Source organism: Salmo trutta, chromosome 24 (assembly GCF_901001165.1).
Source record: "Salmo trutta chromosome 24, fSalTru1.1, whole genome shotgun sequence".
In the NCBI taxonomy this organism is placed as follows: domain Eukaryota; kingdom Metazoa; phylum Chordata; class Actinopteri; order Salmoniformes; family Salmonidae; genus Salmo; species Salmo trutta.
In genome coordinates this window covers 43,998,055-44,018,285 of record NC_042980.1, presented here as the reverse complement: position 1 = coordinate 44,018,285, position 20,231 = coordinate 43,998,055, and the positions used below count along the sequence as shown (strand labels likewise).

General features: G+C 40.9%; 2 protein-coding genes across 3 annotated transcripts; one reads left to right on the top strand and one right to left on the bottom strand.

Annotated features, from left to right (window-relative positions):
- The first annotated feature begins 1,268 nt into the window (after positions 1-1,268).
- On the top strand, positions 1,269-9,282 carry LOC115161375 (interleukin-10 receptor subunit beta). Of its 2 annotated transcripts, none has more exons than XM_029712321.1 (7): positions 1,269-2,055; positions 2,560-2,686; positions 3,492-3,664; positions 3,999-4,249; positions 6,709-6,856; positions 7,024-7,169; positions 8,555-9,282. In XM_029712321.1, the coding sequence occupies exons 1-7, from the start codon at positions 1,989-1,991 to the stop codon at positions 8,714-8,716; spliced, it is 1,074 nt and encodes a 357-aa protein (XP_029568181.1). In that variant the 5' UTR covers positions 1,269-1,988; the 3' UTR covers positions 8,717-9,282. The 2 variants fall into 2 exon arrangements, with proteins under 2 accessions (XP_029568181.1, XP_029568182.1); XM_029712322.1 differs by having other exon boundaries at positions 1,275-2,055; positions 3,999-4,153.
- An 8,753-nt stretch (positions 9,283-18,035) lies between these two features.
- Positions 18,036-19,009, bottom strand: LOC115160565 (interferon alpha/beta receptor 1a-like). Its single transcript, XM_029710725.1, has 4 exons — positions 18,856-19,009; positions 18,615-18,768; positions 18,228-18,462; positions 18,036-18,150 (listed from the first exon to the last, which is right to left on the bottom strand). The coding sequence occupies exons 1-4, from the start codon at positions 18,862-18,864 to the stop codon at positions 18,036-18,038; spliced, it is 513 nt and encodes a 170-aa protein (XP_029566585.1). The 5' UTR covers positions 18,865-19,009.
- Positions 19,010-20,231: the final 1,222 nt, after the last annotated feature.

The following is a 20,231-nucleotide window of genomic DNA, read 5'->3' as shown; positions in this document are numbered from 1 at the left end:
AACACTGGAGTGATAGATGAGCAGATGATGATGTGCAAGTAGAAATACTGGTGTACAAAAGAGCAGAAAAGTAAATAAAAACAATATGGGGATGAGGTAGGTAGATTAGATGGGCTATTTACAGATGGGCTGCAGCGATCGGTCAGCTGCTCAGATAGCTGATGCTTAAAGTTAGTGAGGGTAATATACATCTCCAACTTTTTTTTGCAATTCGTTCCAGTCATTGGCAGCAGAAAACTGGAAAGAAAGGCGGCCAAAGTAAGAATTGGCTTTGGGGATGACCAGTGCGATATACCTGCTGGAGCGCGTGCTACGGGTGGGTGTTGTTATGGTGACCAGTGAGCTGAGATAAGGCAGGGCTTTATCTAGCAAAGACTTATAGATGACCTGGAGCCAGTGGGTTTGGCGACGAATATGTAGCGAGGGCCAGCCAACGAGAGCATACAGGTCGCTGTGGTGTGTGGTATATGGGGCTTTGGTGACAAAATGGATGGCACTGTGATAGACTACATCCAATTTGCTGAGTAGAGTGTTGGAGGCTATTTTGTAAATGACATCGCCGAAGTCGAGAATCGGTAGGATAGTCAGTTATACTAGGGCATGTTTGGCAGAGTGAGTGAAGGAGGCTTTGTTGCGAAACAGGAAGCTGATTCTAGATTTAATTTTGGATTGGAGATGTTTAATATGAGTCTGGAAGGAGAGTTTACAGTCTAGCCAGACAGTAGTTAGCTACATAAAGTAATGGAGAAAACTGACGTTTCTGAAGCAGGTAGCTCTGGCTGGGCATCTTCAGCTTGTAGCAGTTTTAGGGACTAATTTACTTCCATAGATACTTCTAGCTATAGCCAGTAACCAGGTAGGGCTAGCTAGCCAGCCTGCTAACTAGTCAGTAGCTAGCTAGCCAGCTAATGCAAGCCAACTTTGTTCACTTGTTGTGAACTTTATTACATTGACATGCTAACTTCATAATAAGTTCTACAACATAACTAACATGAGTATTTAGATTTTCCTGTCACACTCACACAGTCGAATGCTTTCTTTGTACTGACAACCTAGGCTGTAAACACACACTCCTAAAGCACCATGAATATTATAAATCTAAATACTCATGTTAGTTATGTTGTAGAACTTATTATGAAGTTAGCATGTCAATGTAATAAAGTCAACAACAAGTGAACAAAGTTGGCTTGCATTAGCTGGCTAGCTAGCTACTGACTAGTTAGCAGGCTGGCTAGCTAGCCCTACCTACTTCTTGGTAGGAACAAAACGAAAATAAAAATGTAATAAATATTGTTATTTGTTTTCCATTATTCCCTGTCTAATTTTGACACCATAAATGAGAAACAAATCGATTTCCCGTTTTTCATATTCGGGAACAATAAATGAGCCTTTTTCCGTTTTGACTCGGAAATCAAAGTAACGAATGTAACGCTACAAAAAGCAAGATGAAGCGGCAGTTCAGGCAATCTTGCAAGTCGGAACAATACTTGACAAATAAATATCATTTTTAGATTTGAAAAATTACTTGACAAGCAGTAGGCATTTCGAATTAAATGTGGAGTGAAACTATATAGTTAAGGCGAAACATCACTTGCCCTGCTTTCTTTCAAAGGTATTAGGCAATCATTTATTCGAAAAACACTGTTAATTCCATCATAATTTGTTGCAATAAAGTAAGACAAAATAAAGAGCCACCCCTGTCGAACGGATACACATTTTTGTCGATATTTTTGAAAATGAATCATATATCTACCGTTTCCATTAATCTAAACAAGCCTAAAGGTTTTTTCCGACATTATCGAGTAAACTTGTTTCATTGGAAACCTGCCTAGACTTCTTCTGTATTTATATCACTCAGCTTGGTTTCGCTTCCCCGCAGTTCTCCGCCCATTCAGAAAGTACATTCAGAAAGTACACAATAAACTCTCAAGAGCGGCCAGAAGCAGATCTAGCCAACGGAACCTTTCACAGAACATCTCTTGGGCAACATGCAATCTACGGTGTTTACTATCTTGTTTGTCAAACTATTATGCTTAACTTTACATGGGATGACAGGTCAGTATTTATCTTTCGACCTTACCATCGCATAGTCTACTAACGTGCTGTAAATCGATTGGCTTTGATTGTAGATGAATGTTTTTAAGCCATTCAATAATACGACTGGTTTACGAAAGTTTTTTGTTGTTGTTGATATTTCGTGATAATTTCAGTCTTTTATAGGTTACATTTATTTAGCACTTATACATTTCTTAATCTCTTTTACTGTCAATAGTGGGAACCAATGGAAACACTTCACATTTTGGACTCTGTTACATTGACATACTGATGATGTACGCTAAATATATACATACTCATAGGCTTAAGGTTTTACCCACATACTATATGTGGTCAAGAGTGTTCATCTCGAGGAAGCACAGTGGAATGGACTTAACATCCAAGACATATACAATACCATTTTCCCCATCTGACTCAATACCCTTGTTTATCTAAAGCCTGTAATCCCCCTGAATGATGTGTATTTGTCAGTATGTTCAACTGTGTATAACTGCGCTTTTACAGCAGTGTTAGCTGAACTTCCAAGTCCCAGTAACATCAGGATTACCTCCGTCAACATGGGACTAGTGTTGGAGTGGGATCCCCCTCAGAACCACACGGAAAAGCTCACCTACAGATCAGAATACAAGTGGTAATATGAACACTGCCAAACAACACAACCAAGTGAGGGTGAACATTTAAATACGGCACACTTCCTGCTATGGGTGCTGGGAAAGAGGAGAAATGACACACACCCACAAGTAGTCTTCTCCAGAAGAATCTGTGTCATACACCCTCTCACACACCCTCTCTCACACACACACACACACACACACGCACACACACACACACCCTCTCACACACACACACACACACACACACACACACACCCTCTCACACACACACACCAACATACACACACACACCAACATACACACACACATACACACACACACACCAACATACACTTACTATATTTATAAGGAATAGGTGCAACTATTTCACTTTTATTTATTTTTTATTTTTACACAATACTTGTCAGAATGGGTTTCAGACAAACAAACAGCGTACAAACACTGGACAAACACCTTACAAGCACTGGACAAACAAATAGCTTACAGACACTGGACAAACAAATAGCTTACAGACACTGAAACAAACAAACAGCGTACAAACACTGGACAAACAAACAGCGTACAAACACTGGACAAACAAACAGCTTACAAACACTGAAACAAACAAACAGCGTACAAACACTGGACAAACAAACAGCGTACAAACACTGGACAAACAAACAGCGTACAAACACTGGACAAACAAACACTGGACAAACAAACAGTGTACAAACACTGGAGAAACAAACACTGGACAAACAAACAGTGTACAAACACTGGACAAACACTGGCAACATTAGTCTACCGCAATAACAATAGAGTGATGTCTTGTTCTGAACACAGGAACAGCATCAGGAGCAGCTACCAGTATGTATGTTGGAATACAACAGCCCTGTACTGTGACTTCACCAGTCATCTAAACAAATTTGGAGTGTACACTTTCCAAGTGAGGGCAGAACGAGAGGGAGAGACATCTCACTGGGTGGAGACTAAGGAGTTTATCATGGATGAACACAGTGAGTTCCTAGTTACCCATCTGTAACGTCAATCTACATAGGGACTTCATAACACATTCATAACCTATACATAGCACATGAGAGATACATGAGCATTTCATAGTAGTTCTTGCAGTGCACTAGAGATGGGTATGAAAGTGTAATAACAGGTACTGTTAAACCAGAGGTTAGGGCGAAGCAGAGTATGATTGCAGACTGGAGCGTGACAGCTTTTGCTCATTAATGGACTATGGTGATCCACTAGCAGGCGCCATGTCATTTCTTTACCCCTGAGAGGTTGCCACTTCCTTTAGGTCACTTTTTTCCCCCCATGTCTCTCTGTTTCTCTCCACAGCCACTTTAGGCCCTCCCAGTGTGACTCTAGTCTCCAGTGGTGCAAACATTGAAGTGAGCATCGAAGACCCAGTGCTCAAGATCTCTGAGTTTAAAGAGATCTACAATCATGCAACCTTTAACATCACCTACTGGAAGGAGGGCCAGGAGAAGAGGGTATGGTGGCCATTTTACTTTCCATCTGGGATTATACGTCTGGAGTGTCATTTCCACTGCCTACAGCCAGGGGATTTGAGGAATGGAAAGACAAAAGTAAAGCAGTTTGCCTGATCTTTCACATCTGATGTCATAGTGACAGTAGCCAATAAGGAGTACGAGATGCAGGTTTAGGGTCTGAGCACAGAAACTACTTTCCATCTGCCAATGGTAAACTTTATAACCGTGGGGGGGATCATCTGGTGACACATTGAGTACGGTTACATGCACACAATAATGGGATTATTGTGGATAGATTCATATAATCGTTTGATTAAAACGTTTACATGCTTTGCAAGAAGAACAATTTCCCTAATAATCCTCTTAACATGGATACATCTGAAATCAGACTACCGGATGGCACTCTGATAAATGCAGAAAATCGTAAATCAAAATAATATTATGCCACAGCAATCATGTTATTTTTTGGGAAGTATATTTGAGTTTGGACGTATAAAGTTTGGCTAACACTTCATTTTAAGGGGTCCTTATTAGTGGCCCTTATGTAATTACACTGTAAGTGTATTAGTGGCCCTTATGTAATTACACTATAAGTGTATTAGTGGCCCTTATGTAATTACACTAAGTGTATTAGTGGCCCTTATGTAATTACACTGTAAGTGTATTAGTGGCCCTTATGTAATTACACTATAAGTGTATTAGTGGCCCTTATGTAATTACACTAAGTGTATTAGTGGCCCTTATGTAATTACACTGTAAGTGTATTAGCGGCGTGTGTAATTACACTATAACGAGTATTGTAGTTAACTGTAACGACATACATGGCAGTAATTGTGGTCTGTAATTACAAAAAGGTGTAAGAATAAATGCTTGTTTTCCATGCTTGTTATAAATGGGCCGGTTGCCCAATACATTCACCAACTTAGTGTTTAATCTCTTCTCAGCTGCATACAGTTACAACTGTCGCAAAGGTTGTGACCCCTCGTCGGTGCGCTGGGTGTCCAATAGATTTTATTCAATAGGCTCTGATTACTTAGCCATGAAAGTGCACTGTTGGAAATATATCTCTACTCAATGTTATTGCTAGCGCTTGCCACCAAAATAAAGTGTACCAATCTGGGTTAATTTGGTCATTCCAGATGAGGATAAATACCCTGTTTCAAAGCATAATACATTTAAATGTTTGCCTAAGTACAATGTAATTACTAGGAGTTACACAGGATGTAGCTAGTTGAAGTGAAGTGTATCTTGAGGTGTACTTACTTGTAACTAATGTGTACTCATACAGTACAAGATACATTCTGGCCCTCATTTTAAAGCTTCTGGAAGTTTAATTCCAGAATTCACTTAATTTCTGTACCTTGTTGTGAAGTGAAACTTCCGGAAGCTTTAAAATGAGGGCCACTCAAGATAAACTTCATTTTAACTAGCTACAGCCTGTGTAAAACCTAGTAATTACATTGTACTTAGGCAAAACATTAAATGTACTATGCTTTGAAACAGTGTGTTTTTTCACATCTGGGATGCCACCCATATTAGATCCCAGTCAGTGAGATTGACCTACTGATCTGTTTTTGCCAGCTCAACCAAGTTAACTTTATTTTGGGGTCAAGTGCTAGCAACAACACTGAGTGAAGACACAGTATAGGATGAACAGTGCACATTCAAGGGTAAGTAATTAGAGCCTATTGAGCATAGGCTCCCTCACAGTGCAGTGTAACCGCAGTACACTGCAGTATAAATGCAGTTATAGTGCAGTACGCTACAAATACTGCATCCAAAATAATACTTTTTTTTTCTTTTTCTGCAGTACTTTTGCAGTGTAACTGCAGTTATTCTGCAATTACTGTGTCCAAAATACCACAGTCAAATGCAGTTATTGCACTGTTATTGCAATCTTTTTTGGTAAAGGCTATAATCTCTCAGGCATCCAGCACACCGACGATGGGTCACAAACTTTATGACAGTTGTGGCTTGTATGCAGCTGATAAGAAGCAAAAACACTAAGTTGGTGAATTTAGTGGGAAACCTGCCCATTTGTAACAAGCATGGTAACAAGCATTCATTGTTACACCTCTGTAATTACATACTGCAATTACTACTAGGAGTTGTTACTGTTAACTACAATAGTTATTACAGTGTAAATTCATGTGTAATTGCAGTGTAGTAAAGATCCTTTAAAATGAAGTGTTACCAAGGTTTGTACTGTATGTGAAAGCTACTTCTGAGACACATACATTCAGTTGTTCCTGAACTCACTTACATCGCGCTAAAGAGGGAGGATGGCTCGGCTGGTGCTCGCCCATGCGCAGATCAATTACACTGCTGGAACGCCGATTTGAAGGTGTCTACATGTCCTAATAATTCAAAAGATGGCTCAGAAAACCAGATGTTTTAATCGGCGTATGCTTACTTTTATTTTGACTGTACGCCGATTTTAAGATAATCAGAGTAAGGTGTTTACATGACTAATGCATAATGTTAATATGCATGTAAAACATACTCATTGTGAGGCGCTCAATGCTTCCTCACTACTCCTCTATCACCCCCTGCAGGCCAAACGGATGACGGGCATCCAACTGCATAAAGTGGTCTTGGAGCTGGAGCAATGGACCAGGTACTGTTTTCAGGTCTGGGTGGTAACCGAAAGGTTCTTCAAACAAAGCCAACCCAGCAACGTTACGTGTGTGAGCACTCCTAAGGGTGAGCGTCATCTCTCTCTCTTTCTTGTCCTCCCTTTTATCTGTTAAAAACACAAATTATGAGTATTAGATTGCTGCCTTCAATGATTCTCCGAGTACAAGTCTACTCTTGCTCAACTCAATTCTTCGTCCCTGGTGTCCCCTTTTCCAACCCCAAACCCTCTGCAGGCAAGGACAGGCCCTGGGTGATGGCCCTGGTGATGTTTGTGGTGATGGCTGTGTCAGTGCCGCTGGTGGTTCTAGCATTCTGGCACTGCTACAGGGTGGTCAGCTTCCTCAGACCCAAGGTCAAGCTGCCTGGACATTTCACAGTGGTCAGTATGGCGCATGATCAGTGTGTATTAATGAATAATACACTGTTTCTTTGTGTGTAGTAACTGTATTATTTGTTCTTTTTCTTTTTTTATGTATCAGTGTGTCCTGTTATCAATGAAGCTGTGTCTTTGGCTGAGTTCCATGTATCAGTGTGTCCTGTTCTATCTTGACGTAATAATGAATGGTTTTAGTCTAATCTCTTGTGGACAGACTGCTTAAACATAAATGAGCATCTGTTCTGCCAGTCACATTCTGTTAAAGGTCCCCAAAGCACACACATCCCTGGGTCGCTCGTCTTTTCAGTTCGCTGCAGCTAGCGACTGGAACGAGCTGCAACAAACACTCAAACTGGACAGTTTAATCTCAATCTCTTCATTCAAAGACTCAATCATGGACACTCTTGCTGACAGTTGTGGCTGCTTTGCGTGATGTATTGTTGTCTCTACCTTCTTGCCCTTTGTGTTGTTGCTACCATGTTGTTGTCATGTTGTGTTGCTGCCATGCTATGTTGTTGTCTTAGGTCTCTCTTTATGTAGTGTTGTGTCTCCTTTGTCGTGATGTGTGTTTTGTTCTATATTTATATTTAATTTATTTGTATGTTTAATCCCAGCCCCCGTCCCCGCAGGAGGCCTTTTGCCTTTTGGTAGGCCGTCATTATAAATAAGAATTGTTCTTAACCGACTTGCCTAGTTAAATAAATAAAATATGACCAAATTATGCAAGATTTTAGTTTTGGGTTAATTGAGATTAGTTTTAAAGGCCTTTTAATGAGAGAGTCTGAAAGGCCTTTAAAGAGATTAGTCTGAAAGACCATTAAAGTATTAAAGGCCTTTAAGGCATCCTCGTGCTTCCCATCTGAAACAGTTCAGAACATATATTATGACAACATTTTGTGACTTTTTCGTTCGGTTTAGTCTTCGTCAACAGTTTTTTGGGGGGGGGGGCTCTTTGTGCACAGAACATGTTTTCTCGAGGCAAGCCGAAGTTGGTAGCCGAAGTCTACACACCTTGTCTGGGATTGGTCAACAGTAGGGATTCTTAAATTAAGTGTTTGTCTTTCAACAAGAGACAAATCCTTTTCATGCACATTTTGTTACTTGAGAAATTCTGCCCCAAAGATCTTAGAATTAAAATTGCGCGACTCTTCTGATCTCTTTTGCAAAAAATATCAAAATGAACGTTAGATTTCTTGAGTTATTATTAGATTCATTCTGTCTATTAATTCTAGAATTCTATTTAGATAGACAAACAGTACTATCGCTGTTTTTGTTCTCATTTTTTAAGTGAAGATCTTTTAAGGGAGTATGCGAGCACACTAATTCGGTTTGCAAGCTGACGCCTTTAGTGTGACCAACCTCTCCTCTCCCCTCCCCACCCCATGCAGTACCTGTTGGATCCTCAGTGCTCCTCCATCCTGGCCTTGCAGAGCAGCCCCCAGCCTGATGAGGTGTACCATGAGGTCAGCATCATGCCTGGGGGGACAGACGGAGAGAGACCTCCCTCTGGTGGACGGAACAACATAATGCACATAAACCAGACTGACTGACAATACAAAGAAAGGCAGTGTTCGAGAGCATCAACACCGCGACTGACAGGCCGACGTATAAATAATATTAAGTTGTTGTTTATGATGCAAGGTGATTTGTTGATCAGTCAGTCTCGACTCGCCTTTAATGTCGCCTGCACCCAATCACAAAGCTCTTGAAGTGGATGGGGAAGATATGGGTGAAAGACTGATGTGAGGAAGAAAAGAGGACAACAATGGATGGCAGAGAAGAGGACGTATCTCTTAGTGAGAAATAATAGTCTAACTGACATCAGGGACTTAGCATTTCATCACAGGGATGAATAAATAACTAAGAGCTATTTAGTGTAATGCAGGGGTCATCTACTAGATTCAGCTGCAGGCCGAATTTTATCTCTTGGGGGCCGGAAAACATATTTACAAATCATTTGTGATCGTATGCAAATTGAAACCTTGCATACATTTCTATACGATCACATGTTCCTCTTTATTATGCCTGGGAATAATTGGGAGCAGATTCTTTGAATTAAAATCACTACGAGCTGATTTCCTGCTGTTCAAAATGAAATAAACAATTTGACTGAGAACTTGGGGGGCCAAATACAGTCACCGCCAGTCGGTGAACCCTGGTGTAATGTGTTTATTTATGTGACCTTTATGTGTATGATAATGATCAATAATGCCTTTTATTCATTATTGGCCTTGGTACACTGGCATTTTATGATATCATGAGTATAGGGCAATGGAATGGTGGAAACACTATGTCATCAGAGAGAGTTCTCATTATGAGCCGACTGATACGAGACACTCCAAATAGCTTATGGAAAATGGCGTTTTTGTATTTAGCTTGTGACGCAGCAGTCAAGACGTCATGGATCATCAGAGATGGGTCATCAGAGATGGGTCTACAGTGGATTCGGGAAAGTATTCAGACCCCTTGACTTTTTCCACATTTTGTTACATTACAGCCATATTCTAAAATTGATTAAAAATATAAAAAAATCCTCATCAATCTATACACTTTGTAATTGTATTTACTAGGGATCCCCATTATCTGCTGCCAAGACAGCAGCTACTATTCCTGGGAGACCTCTGGTGGCATGTCTTGTGTGGTATGCATGGGTGTCTGAGCTGTGTGCTAGTATTTTAGACAGCTCGGTACATTCAGCTTATCAACACCTCTTACAAAAACAAGTAATGATGAAGTCCATCTGTCTTCCACTTTCAGCCAGGAGAGATTGACATGCATAATATTAATATTAGCTCTCTGTGTACATTTAAGTGCCAGCCATGCTGCCCTGTTCTGAGCCAATTGCAATTTTCCGAAGTTTTTCTGGCACCTGACCACACTACTGAACAGTAGTCTAGGTGCGACAAAACCAGGGCCTGTAGGACCTGCCGTGTTGATAGTGTTGTTAAGAAGGCAGAGCATCACTTTATTATAGACAGACTTCTCCCCATCTTAGTTGCTGTTGTATCAATATGTTTTGACCATGACAGTTTACAATCCAGGGTTACTCCAAGCAGTTTAGTCACCTCAACACCTCAACTATGGTAGCGTCCCTCCTGGCCAACATCCGGTGAAATTGCAGAGCGCGAAATTCAAACTACAGAATTATAAATATTTAGCTTTCATAAAATCACAAGTGTAATACATCAAAATAAAGCTTAACTTCTTGTTAATCCAGCCGCTGTGTCAGATTTCAAAAAGGCTTTACGGCAAAAGCACACCATGTGATTATCTGAGGACATCGCCCCGCATACAAAAGCATGAAAAACATGTTTCAACCAGGCAGGTGCGCCACGAAAGTCAGAAATAGCGATATAATAAATGCCTTACCTTTGATGATCTTCTGTTGGCACTCCAAAAGGTCCCAGATACATCACAAATGGTCCTTTTGTTCGATAATGTCCTTCTTTATGTCCATAAAAACTCAGTTTAGCTGGCGCGCTTCAGTCAATAATCCACCCAGTTTCCCTCCATCAAAATGCATACAAAATGAATCCCAAACGTTACTAATAAACTTTTCCAAACAAGTCAAACAATGTTTATAATCAAACCTTAGGTATCCTAATACGTAAATAAACAATACAATTTAAGACGGAGAATCGGTATTGTCTTTACCGGAGACAAATACCAAAGAACGCGCTCTCATCCACGCGCTTGGAAACACTACAGCCAAAATGGGAGCCACCTAGAAAAACAACAATTTCTGGCTCATTTTTCCAAAAAACAGCATGAAACTCTTTCTAAAGACTGTTGACATCTACTGGAAGCCCTAGGAACTGCAATCTGGGAGGATTTCGCCTTATAGTAAAAGTGACAGCCATTGAAAACAGTGGTAGGCTGATTTTTTTTGGGGGGGGATGGTTTGTCCTCGGAGTTTCGCCTGCCATATCAGTTCTGTTATACTCACAGACATAGCTTTAACAGTTATAGAAACTTTAGAGTGTTTTCTATCCAAATCTACCAATTATATGCATATCCTAGCTTCTGGGCCTGAGTAACAGGCAGTTTACTTTGGGCACGCTTTTCATCCGGATGTGAAAATACTGCCCCCTACCCAAGAGAGGTTAAAGAACAACCTCTGTGTTCTGTTAGACAAGTAACTCCGTATCCACAATATAGCAGGGGGTGTAAAGCCATAACACAAGTTTTTCCAGCAGCAGACTATGATCGATAATGTCAAAAGCTGCACTGAAGTCTAACAAGGCTGCCCCCACAATCATTTTATCATCAATTTCTCTCAGCCAATCATCAGACATTTGTTTACGTGCCGTGCTTGTTGAGTGTCCTTCCCTATAAGCGTGTTGAAAGTCAGTTGTCAATTTGTTTACTGTGAAATAGCATTGTATCTGGTCAAACACAATTTCTTCCAGAAGTAAGGATTGGTAACAGGCTGATTGGTTGGCTATTTGAGCCAGTAAAGGGGGCTTTACTATTCTTGGGTAGCGGAATGACTAGCTTCCCTCCTGGCCTGAGGGCACACACTTTCTAGTAGGCTTAAATTGAAGATGTGGCAATATCGTTCGCTATTATCCTCAGTAATTTTTCATCCAGATTTTCAGATCCTGGTGGCTTGTCATTGTTGATAGACAATACATTTCTTTCACACTGACTTACCGTAATTCAAAAGTACAATTCTTGTCTTTCATAATTTGGTCAGATATACTTGGATGTGTAGTGTCAGCGTTTGTTGCTGTCATGTCATCCCTAAGTTTGCTTACCTTGCCAATGAAAAAGTCATTAAAGCATTTGGCAATATTAGTGGGTTTTGTGATGAATGAGCCATCTGATTCAATGAAGTTGGCATTTTTCCCTAAAAGGTAATTTAGGGTGCTCCAAAACTTTTTACTATCATTAGCTTTGTTTCATGGTATACTTTCTTTTTTATTTAGTTTAGTCACATTTCTTAATTTTCAGTATGTTTGCCAATCAGTTGGGCTGACAGACTTAATTGCCATACCTTTTGCCTCATCCCTCACAACCATAATGTCTTTCAATTCCTCATCAATCCAAGGAGATTTAACAGTTTTTAGTCATTTTCTTCATGGCTGTGTTAGTAGCTGGAATAAGTAGTTTCATAAATGTGTCAAGTGCAGCGTCTGGTTGCTCCTCAGTACACACCACAGACCAGCAAATATTCTTTACATCATCAACATATGAATCACTACAAAACTTATTGTATGACCTCTTATACACTATATTAGGCCCAGCCTTTGGATCCTTGGTTTTCCTAGATATGGGCTATTAGATTGTGATCACTACATCCTATGGATTTGGATACTGCTTTAAAGACAATATCTGCAGCATTAGTAAAGATGATTTCATTCCTGTGCTGTTTGTAAATACCCTGGTAGGTTGATTGACTGACAACCTGAACCAGGTTGCAGGCATTGGTTACATTTTGAAGTTTTTTCTTGAGTGGGCAGCTTGATGAGAGCCAGTCAATATTTAAATCACCCATAAAATATACCTCTCTGTTGATATCACATACATTATTAATCATTTCACACATATTATCCAGATACTGACTGTTAGCACCTGGTAGTCTATAGCAGCTTCCCACCAGAATGGGCTTTAGGTGAGACAGATGAACCTGTAGCCATATTACTTCAGCAGTATTTAACATTAGATTGTCTCTAAGCTTTACAGGAAAGTGTTTCTGAATATAGATCGCAACACCACCCCTGTTAGCATTTCTGTCTTTTCAGTAGATGTTATAACCATGTATATTATCTAAGTGAGTTTAAGAGATAGTCAGAATATGAATGTCATCTGTTACAAGCAAGTTATTGACTAAATGGACCTTGTTTCTCAGGCTGCATATGTTAATAAGGGCTATTTTTAGCACTTTTCTTGGTTGCTTGATTGTTTTTAATGCTTTACTGGGAAGCTTATCAGAAGTAGACTTTCTCATGTTATTTATATTGGAGCTGATATTGCAGGGTGAGCTGCACAAATTGGTCTTCTGTGATGGAGAAGCGATTGGTACACACACACACCATTTTGATTGAGCTGTTGATGGGACAGTATTGTATATATATTTTAATATATAAAGCTGTCCCATGATGTATACTTTTGGTGACAGTACTGTTTTTCTTCCAGAATCGCTATGTAAATAAACAAATAAACACCCTTGAACAGAAGTTGTTTTGTGGCTCCGCCATCATTTTATTTAATGGAGGTTAGGTTTTTTTCAGTTTAGCCTTCTGGCCTACTCTATATCTTCCTACAAGGTTACACCGCCTCAGTGTTAACAGTATAACTCTGGTTCATAGGCTCATGATTACTGCATACAATACCTGTAGGATCAGGGCAATTAGGGGGACATAAATTAAGTTACTTACATTGTGTCTGCCAATGCCCCTAGGATACCCCATAATGACAAAGCGAAAACAGGGTTTTAGACATTTTTGTTAGTCTTTGACTGGCCCAGCCAGAGCCCGGACTTGAACCCGATCAAACATCTCTGGAGAGACCTGAAAATAGCTGTACAGCAACGTTCCCCATCCAACCTGACAGAGCTTGAGAGGATCTGCAGAGAAAAATGGGAGAAACTCCCCAAAAACAGGTGTGCCAAGCTTGTAGCGTCATACCCAAGAAGATTCGAGGCTGTCATCGCTGCCAAAGGTGCTTCAACAAAGTATTAAGTAAAGGGTCTGAACACTTATGTAAAAAGTTACTTTATGAATTTGTAAAAAATTCTACAAACCTGTTTTTGCTTTGTCATTATGGGGTAATGTGTAGATTGAGGGATTATTTTTTTAATCCATTTTAGAATAAGACTAACGTAACAAAATGTGGAAAATGTTAAGTGGTCTGAATACTTGATGAATGCACTACATGCACGATCAATATTGCATGCTTTTAGATTCACTTGTAACACTTGTTAAATTGGGATTTATTTTAATCAAATGTCTAGTCACTGCTCAAGTATCACAAAAGTACAAGTGGAACAAGCTATAATGGAATTTTTAGTTAAACTTATTTATTTATTTTTATTTGACCTTTATTTAACCAGGTAGGGTAGTTACGAACAAGTTCTCATTTACAACTGCGACCTGGCCAAGATAAAGCAAAGCAGTGTGACACAAACAACAACACAGAGTTACACATGGAATAAACAAACATACAGTCAATAATACAGTAGAGAAAGTCTATATACAGTGTGTGAAAATTAGGTAGGATAAAGGGGGTGAGGCAATAAATAGGTCATAGTGGCGAAATTATTACAGTATGGCAAATTAAACACTGGGGTGATGGATGTGCAGAAGATGAGTGTGCAAGTAGCGGTACTGGGGTGCAAAGGAGCAAGATAAATAAAATAAATAACAATATGGGGATGAGGTAGTTGGATGGGCTATTCACAGATAATAATACTTATTTCCCTCATTAAAATGCAAATCAATTGATAACATTTTTGACATGCGTTTTTCTGGATTTTTTTGTTGTTATTCTGTCTCTCACTGTTCAAATAAACCTACCATTAAAATGATAGACTGATCATTTCTCTGTCAGTGGGCAAACGTACAAAATCAGCAGGGGATCAAATACTTTTTTCCCTCACTGTATGAGTCTCCAGCTTCAGTGATTTTTGCAGTTCGTTCCAGTCATTGGCAGCAGAGAACTGGAAGGAGAGGCGGCCGAAGAGGAATTGGCTTTGGGGATGACCAGAGAGATATACCTGCTGGAGCGCGTGCTACGGGTGGGTGCTGCTATGGTGACCAGTGAGCTGAGATAAGGTGGGGCTTTACCTAGCAACGACTTGTGGGTCTGGCGACGAATATGTAGTGAGGGCCAGCCAACGAGAGCATACAGGTCGCAGTGGTGTGTAGTATATGGGGCTTTGGTGACAAAACGGATGGCACTGTGATAGACTGCATCCAATTTGCTGAGTAGAGTGTTTCAGGCTATTTTATAGATGGCATCACCGAAGTCGAGGATCGGTAGGATAGTCAGTTCTATGAGGGTATGTTTGGCAGCATGAGTGAAGGATGCTTTGTTGTGAAATAGGAAGACGATTCTAGATTTCATTTTGATTGGAGATGCTTAATGTGAGTCTGGAAGGAGAGTTTACAGTCTAGCCAGACACCTAGGTATTTGTAGTTGTCCTCATATTCTAAGTCAGAGCCGTCCAGAGTAGTGATGCTTGATGGATGGGTAGGTGTGGACAGCGATCGGTTGAAGAGCATGCATTTAGTTTTGCTTTCATTTAAGAGCAGTTGGACGTATGTAACTTGTAACTTACCTAGGTATGCAAAGAGGAAAGCTGGCCATGCAAATATGATATTAATTCTTTATCCCTGATCTTGACAGTCTCTCTCCCCTCTATTTCCACAGGTCCTTCCAACCTGGACTCAGGGGTCGACGGAACATAGTAAACGTAAAGCTGTAACAATCAAATGAGTATCATATGTTATGATTCGTATGGTATGTATTCATATGTAGATGTCCATTTCATATGTTACGAATTGCAATTTGTTTTGGCTAACGTTAGTTTGTTAGTGTTGGATTCAGGGTCTAGGTCTAGTGTTGAGTCTAGGAGCTACTTTAACATCATAGTTGGGTTGGGGTCAGCTGCTTTATTGGTTAATGCATCATATGAAAGAGGATAGATGTTGTACTCTAAACAACATGTTGAAAGCATTGATGTGAAAGCATATACAGTGCTGAGTTACCTCAAGAGGATGTAGGGTTGTGGCAATGGAGGAGATGGGGAAAAAAGTGAAAATGACATTGTCACAGGCCGGCTCATAGCCTGTGGCAAAAATGAGGGGACATCAACAACAGGTATAGGCCAATTCAAAAGGTTCTTTATTGTAAACAAAACTATTAACTCTAAACAAAGAAAAAGGAATGAGGTGTGGAAATGTCATAATATAAGGTGTATGTAAATTGCATGGATGCGTGAATCAGTGTGTGTGAACATGACTAAGTGGAAACTACGTAAAACTTCAAAGGAACAAACAAAACAGGATCATACCTGGAGGAGCAGGGAGAGAGAGAGGTTAGTGGAGCAGTTTTATACCCTGAGCCCAGGTGGCTCCAATCACTAACGACCCTCCTCTTCCTGCAGGAGGAACCGCCCCTGCACTGCAGAAGGGCCGTGACACCCCCCTCCTTAACTAGCTGAATCAAATATGTTAAATTAGGGTTGGACTGAAAACCTACAGGACAGTAGATCTCCAGGAAGAGGGTTGGGCAGCCCTGCTCTAGGTGGAAGTTGTTCCACCTCAGAGAACAAACCATCAGAAAGAGGAAGAGACATCATAAACATAGACCTTCAGGGATCCAACCAGTAACAGTCGGACCAAAGCACCTTTCAAAACAAAGATGAAGTCAAATAATAAGGTATCAGAGAGAAAACATGACACTTCCTGATGTCAGATTCTATAAGAATCATAAAAGGACAAACTAATTAAATGTTTCTAAAAGTAACATAATTTATTTTTTTAAAAACAGGCACTCGGATGTGGCAGGGTTAGCAAACCACCACGGATTACAGCTCAGTACATCACCTGGGCAGAGCTCCCTGCTATCCAGGACCACTATACCAGGCGGTGTCAAGAGGAAGGCCCCAAAAATTGTGAAAGACTCCAGCAACCACAGTGCACCACGTCTGGAACCAACACAACCCTGAACAGCTTCTATAACCAAGCCTTAAGACTGCTAAACAAGACCGCTAAATAGCTCTTCAAATGGCTACCCGGACTACGTGCATTGACTATGTACACACACACACACAGGACTATCAGACATACAGTACTTACACTGACAACACACACACACACACCAAATACACTACTGCCAATGTACTGTCTATCATCTATCCTAAGAGCGCACACACACAGGACTCTCAGACATGCAGTACTTCACTGACAACACACGCCCACACACCAAAAGCTCTGCTGCCAATGTACTGTCTTATCTATCCAAGGCATACACACACACACACACACACACACACACACACACACACACACACACACGACAGGATTCTTTTTGAAGATAAATTAACTAGAACCATTCCATTTAAAGAAGATGTCTTGACTGGAAAATAGGTTGATTTGTGTGATTGAAATTGTTAAAACTGACACCCTGTTGTTTAAACACAACTAGCTACCCTGTTTCACCTTGGATTCACACACTTCACAGGATGCTAATGGACCAACTGTCTCAGAATTCACTGGAAACAGAAAGTACGCCCTTGGCTGTGACCAGCCGAGTCTGAGATGAGATAGACGTGTTCCAAACTACACTAAAACATGTCAGTCATTACCCTGGCCATAGAAAAGAGACTGGGGTCTTTCAGACATCTTGAAGTCAATGGGCCCCCATACCAAATCTGACACTTTTAAGCTTGTTTCTACACCCTTAAACACACAGCAACATGGGATTCATTAGTACACTGATGATACAGTCCCAAAATGTTTTGCATGTCAACAGACAAGTTTAAGATATTGGACTTTCAAGAAGCAAAGTGTCACTTGCCACACAATGATGCATTTTACATCACGTGACACTTTGCTTCTTGAAAGTCCAATATCTTGAAAACTTATCTGTTGACATGCAAAACATTTTGGGTCTGTATCATCAGTGGACTAATGAAACAATATCATAAGATAGTTTTGGAGTAGATTTTTCCTTTAATGCAGGCAGGACAGGTGACAATGCGTCTTTGGCTCAGAGACGTCATCATCTTCACAGTGTCCTTTGAGGAGAGGCAGCAAGACGGAGACTTGAGAACATTCTGTGCGACCATTCTCATTTCCTCCTTACCAATCGCCAACCATCATTGATGGTCTTTCTACCCAGCTCTCCTCTCTCCATTTCTCCTCAGACGCACACATCCACAACCCCCTCGTCCAGATCTCTTTTGTCGACCGACTCTTTCCCCACCGACTCTCCCCACTTCCTGGTCTCTCCTGATTGGCTCCCCACCACTACAACCCTGCTGGGCGGAGCAGAGAAAGATGATAATTGTCATTGCTTAATTCCAACCACCCTTAAACACACAGATACACCCACCAACCAAGAGGATGGACGGTACACCTGGATATTACTGTTATGCTGTTTACTGTTGAGTAAGCGTTTGTGAGGCCTACCTCCTGGATGTGTGCAGGCAGCTGGATAGAGGGGTAAAAGGTGTTTTTGAGGACTCTGTAGAACCTGAAGAAGGCGTAGGAGGGAAGCAACACGAGCAGGAAACACACCATCATGGAGACCAGGAAGTACAGGAAGATCTGCCCGTACGGGGTGTCACCTAAGGACAGTCACACTTTAGTGGCCTTATTATGTAAATGCTCCTGTAAAACACACTCTCTGGCATCTCTACACACAATATACAGGTAGGTAATTTGTCAAGCAATTCAGAAACCAATCTCCAAGTCTTTAGTGTGAAGTGTCCATTCCTACCCTCTGTCTGCATGCACTGGGGTTCTGTGTAGACGCTAGTCTTGTTGTAGTAGTCGTAGCGAGACTGGATCATGACACAGTACCACGTCCAGGCCTCCAGATCAGGCAGCGTCACCAGGTTGTTGCTAGAGTCCACCACTTTAGGCTTCAGACCCTGAACATCCAATAAGAACACGTTATAAATCAGACAGGGTTGGGATACGCTGCCCTGTCTTGCACTAACCCCAGCCGTTCCACCTACTTCACCCATTCCAGTAGCAGCACATGGGATTCTAGTGGTGAACTCATCATCAAGCCCTTTACAAGTTCAATCAGATGTGCTCGTCCTGAATGCGTCACAAGAGTGGAACGGTTGGGGGTACTCCAGGAAAGGTTTGGGACATAGAGATGATATAGAAATCATATCTATCTGCTCTGGTGTAACACAGGGACACAGCAGATGAGTTATTGATGTTTCAACTGGAAGAGTTCCAGAGAACATAGAACAACTGACATACTTCAAAACCTTCCAGAATACAAAGCGCCAACCAGTTCCCTGCATAGTGCTAGGTTCCAATATATCAGAGTAAATAACTCACGGACACTAGAGAAGCTTAACCAAGTTTAATTCTTCCCAAAGGGTCATTACAGCTGTAATTTGGACCAAAAAAAACTATTTCACACAAGCACTGAAAATAAACCCATTCTCCTAGGCTGAGTCTCCTCATCCACAACCGAACAGCCAATGCATCCCTGTTGGAATGACAGAACCTTAGTGATATCTGTTCTTCCTGACGTGAAGCACGGGGGTGGCAGCATCATGTTGTGGGGGTGCTTTGCTGGGGGAGGGACTGGTGCACTTCAGAAAATAGATGGCATCATGAGCGAGGAAAATGATGTGGTTATATTGAAGCAACATCAAGACATCAGTCAAGAAGTTAAAGCTTGGTCGCAAATGGGTCTTCCAAATGGACAATGACCCCAAGCATACTTCCAAAGCTGTGGCAAAATGGCTTACGGAGAACAAAGTCAAGGTATTGGAGTGGCCATCACAAGGCCCTGGTCCTCAGTCCTTTCAAAAGTTTGTTGGCAGAACTGAAAAAGCGTGTGAAAGGAAGGAGGCCTACAAACCTGACTCCGTCACACCAGCTCTGACAGGAGGAATGGGCCAAAATTCATCTAACTTATTGTGGGAAGCTTGTGGAAGGCTACCTGAACCGTTTGACACAAGTAAAACAATTTAAAGGCAATGCTACCAAATACTAATTGAGTGTACAGTATGTAAACTTCTGACCCACTGGGAATGTGATGAAAGAAAAGCTGAAATAAATCATCATCTCCACTATTATTCTGACATTTCACATTCTTAAAATAAAAAGTGGTGATCCCAACTGACCTAAGACATGGAATTTTTACTAGGATTAAATATCAGGAATTGTGAAAAACAGTTTAAATGTATTTGGCTAAGGTGCATGTAAACTTCCGACTTCAAGTCTGTGTGTAATATATATATACACACACTCCAAATGTAGGCACTCCTTCTCGCCAATCCTTACATCTATTACGGTTTGACAGAAAGGTAATAAACCATAATTTCTCCCTTTAAGGGGATCTGATCTGACGTCAACCCATAATTTC

Excerpts from the sequence above, each read along its gene's own strand:
- LOC115161375 (XM_029712321.1), top strand. The coding sequence starts at position 1,989 with ATGCAATCTACGGTGTTTACTATCTTGTTTGTCAAACTATTATGCTTA. Across the intron at positions 2,687-3,491 it reads TACAGATCAGAATACAAGTG|GAACAGCATCAGGAGCAGCT; the intron begins GTAATATGAACA and ends TTCTGAACACAG. Across the intron at positions 6,857-7,023 it reads GTGTGTGAGCACTCCTAAGG|GCAAGGACAGGCCCTGGGTG; the intron begins GTGAGCGTCATC and ends AACCCTCTGCAG.
- LOC115160565 (XM_029710725.1), bottom strand. Across the intron at positions 18,463-18,614 it reads CCAGTGCATGCAGACAGAGG|GTGACACCCCGTACGGGCAG; the intron begins GTAGGAATGGAC and ends GACTGTCCTTAG. Across the intron at positions 18,151-18,227 it reads ACCGTCCATCCTCTTGGTTG|GGTTGTAGTGGTGGGGAGCC; the intron begins GTGGGTGTATCT and ends TCCGCCCAGCAG.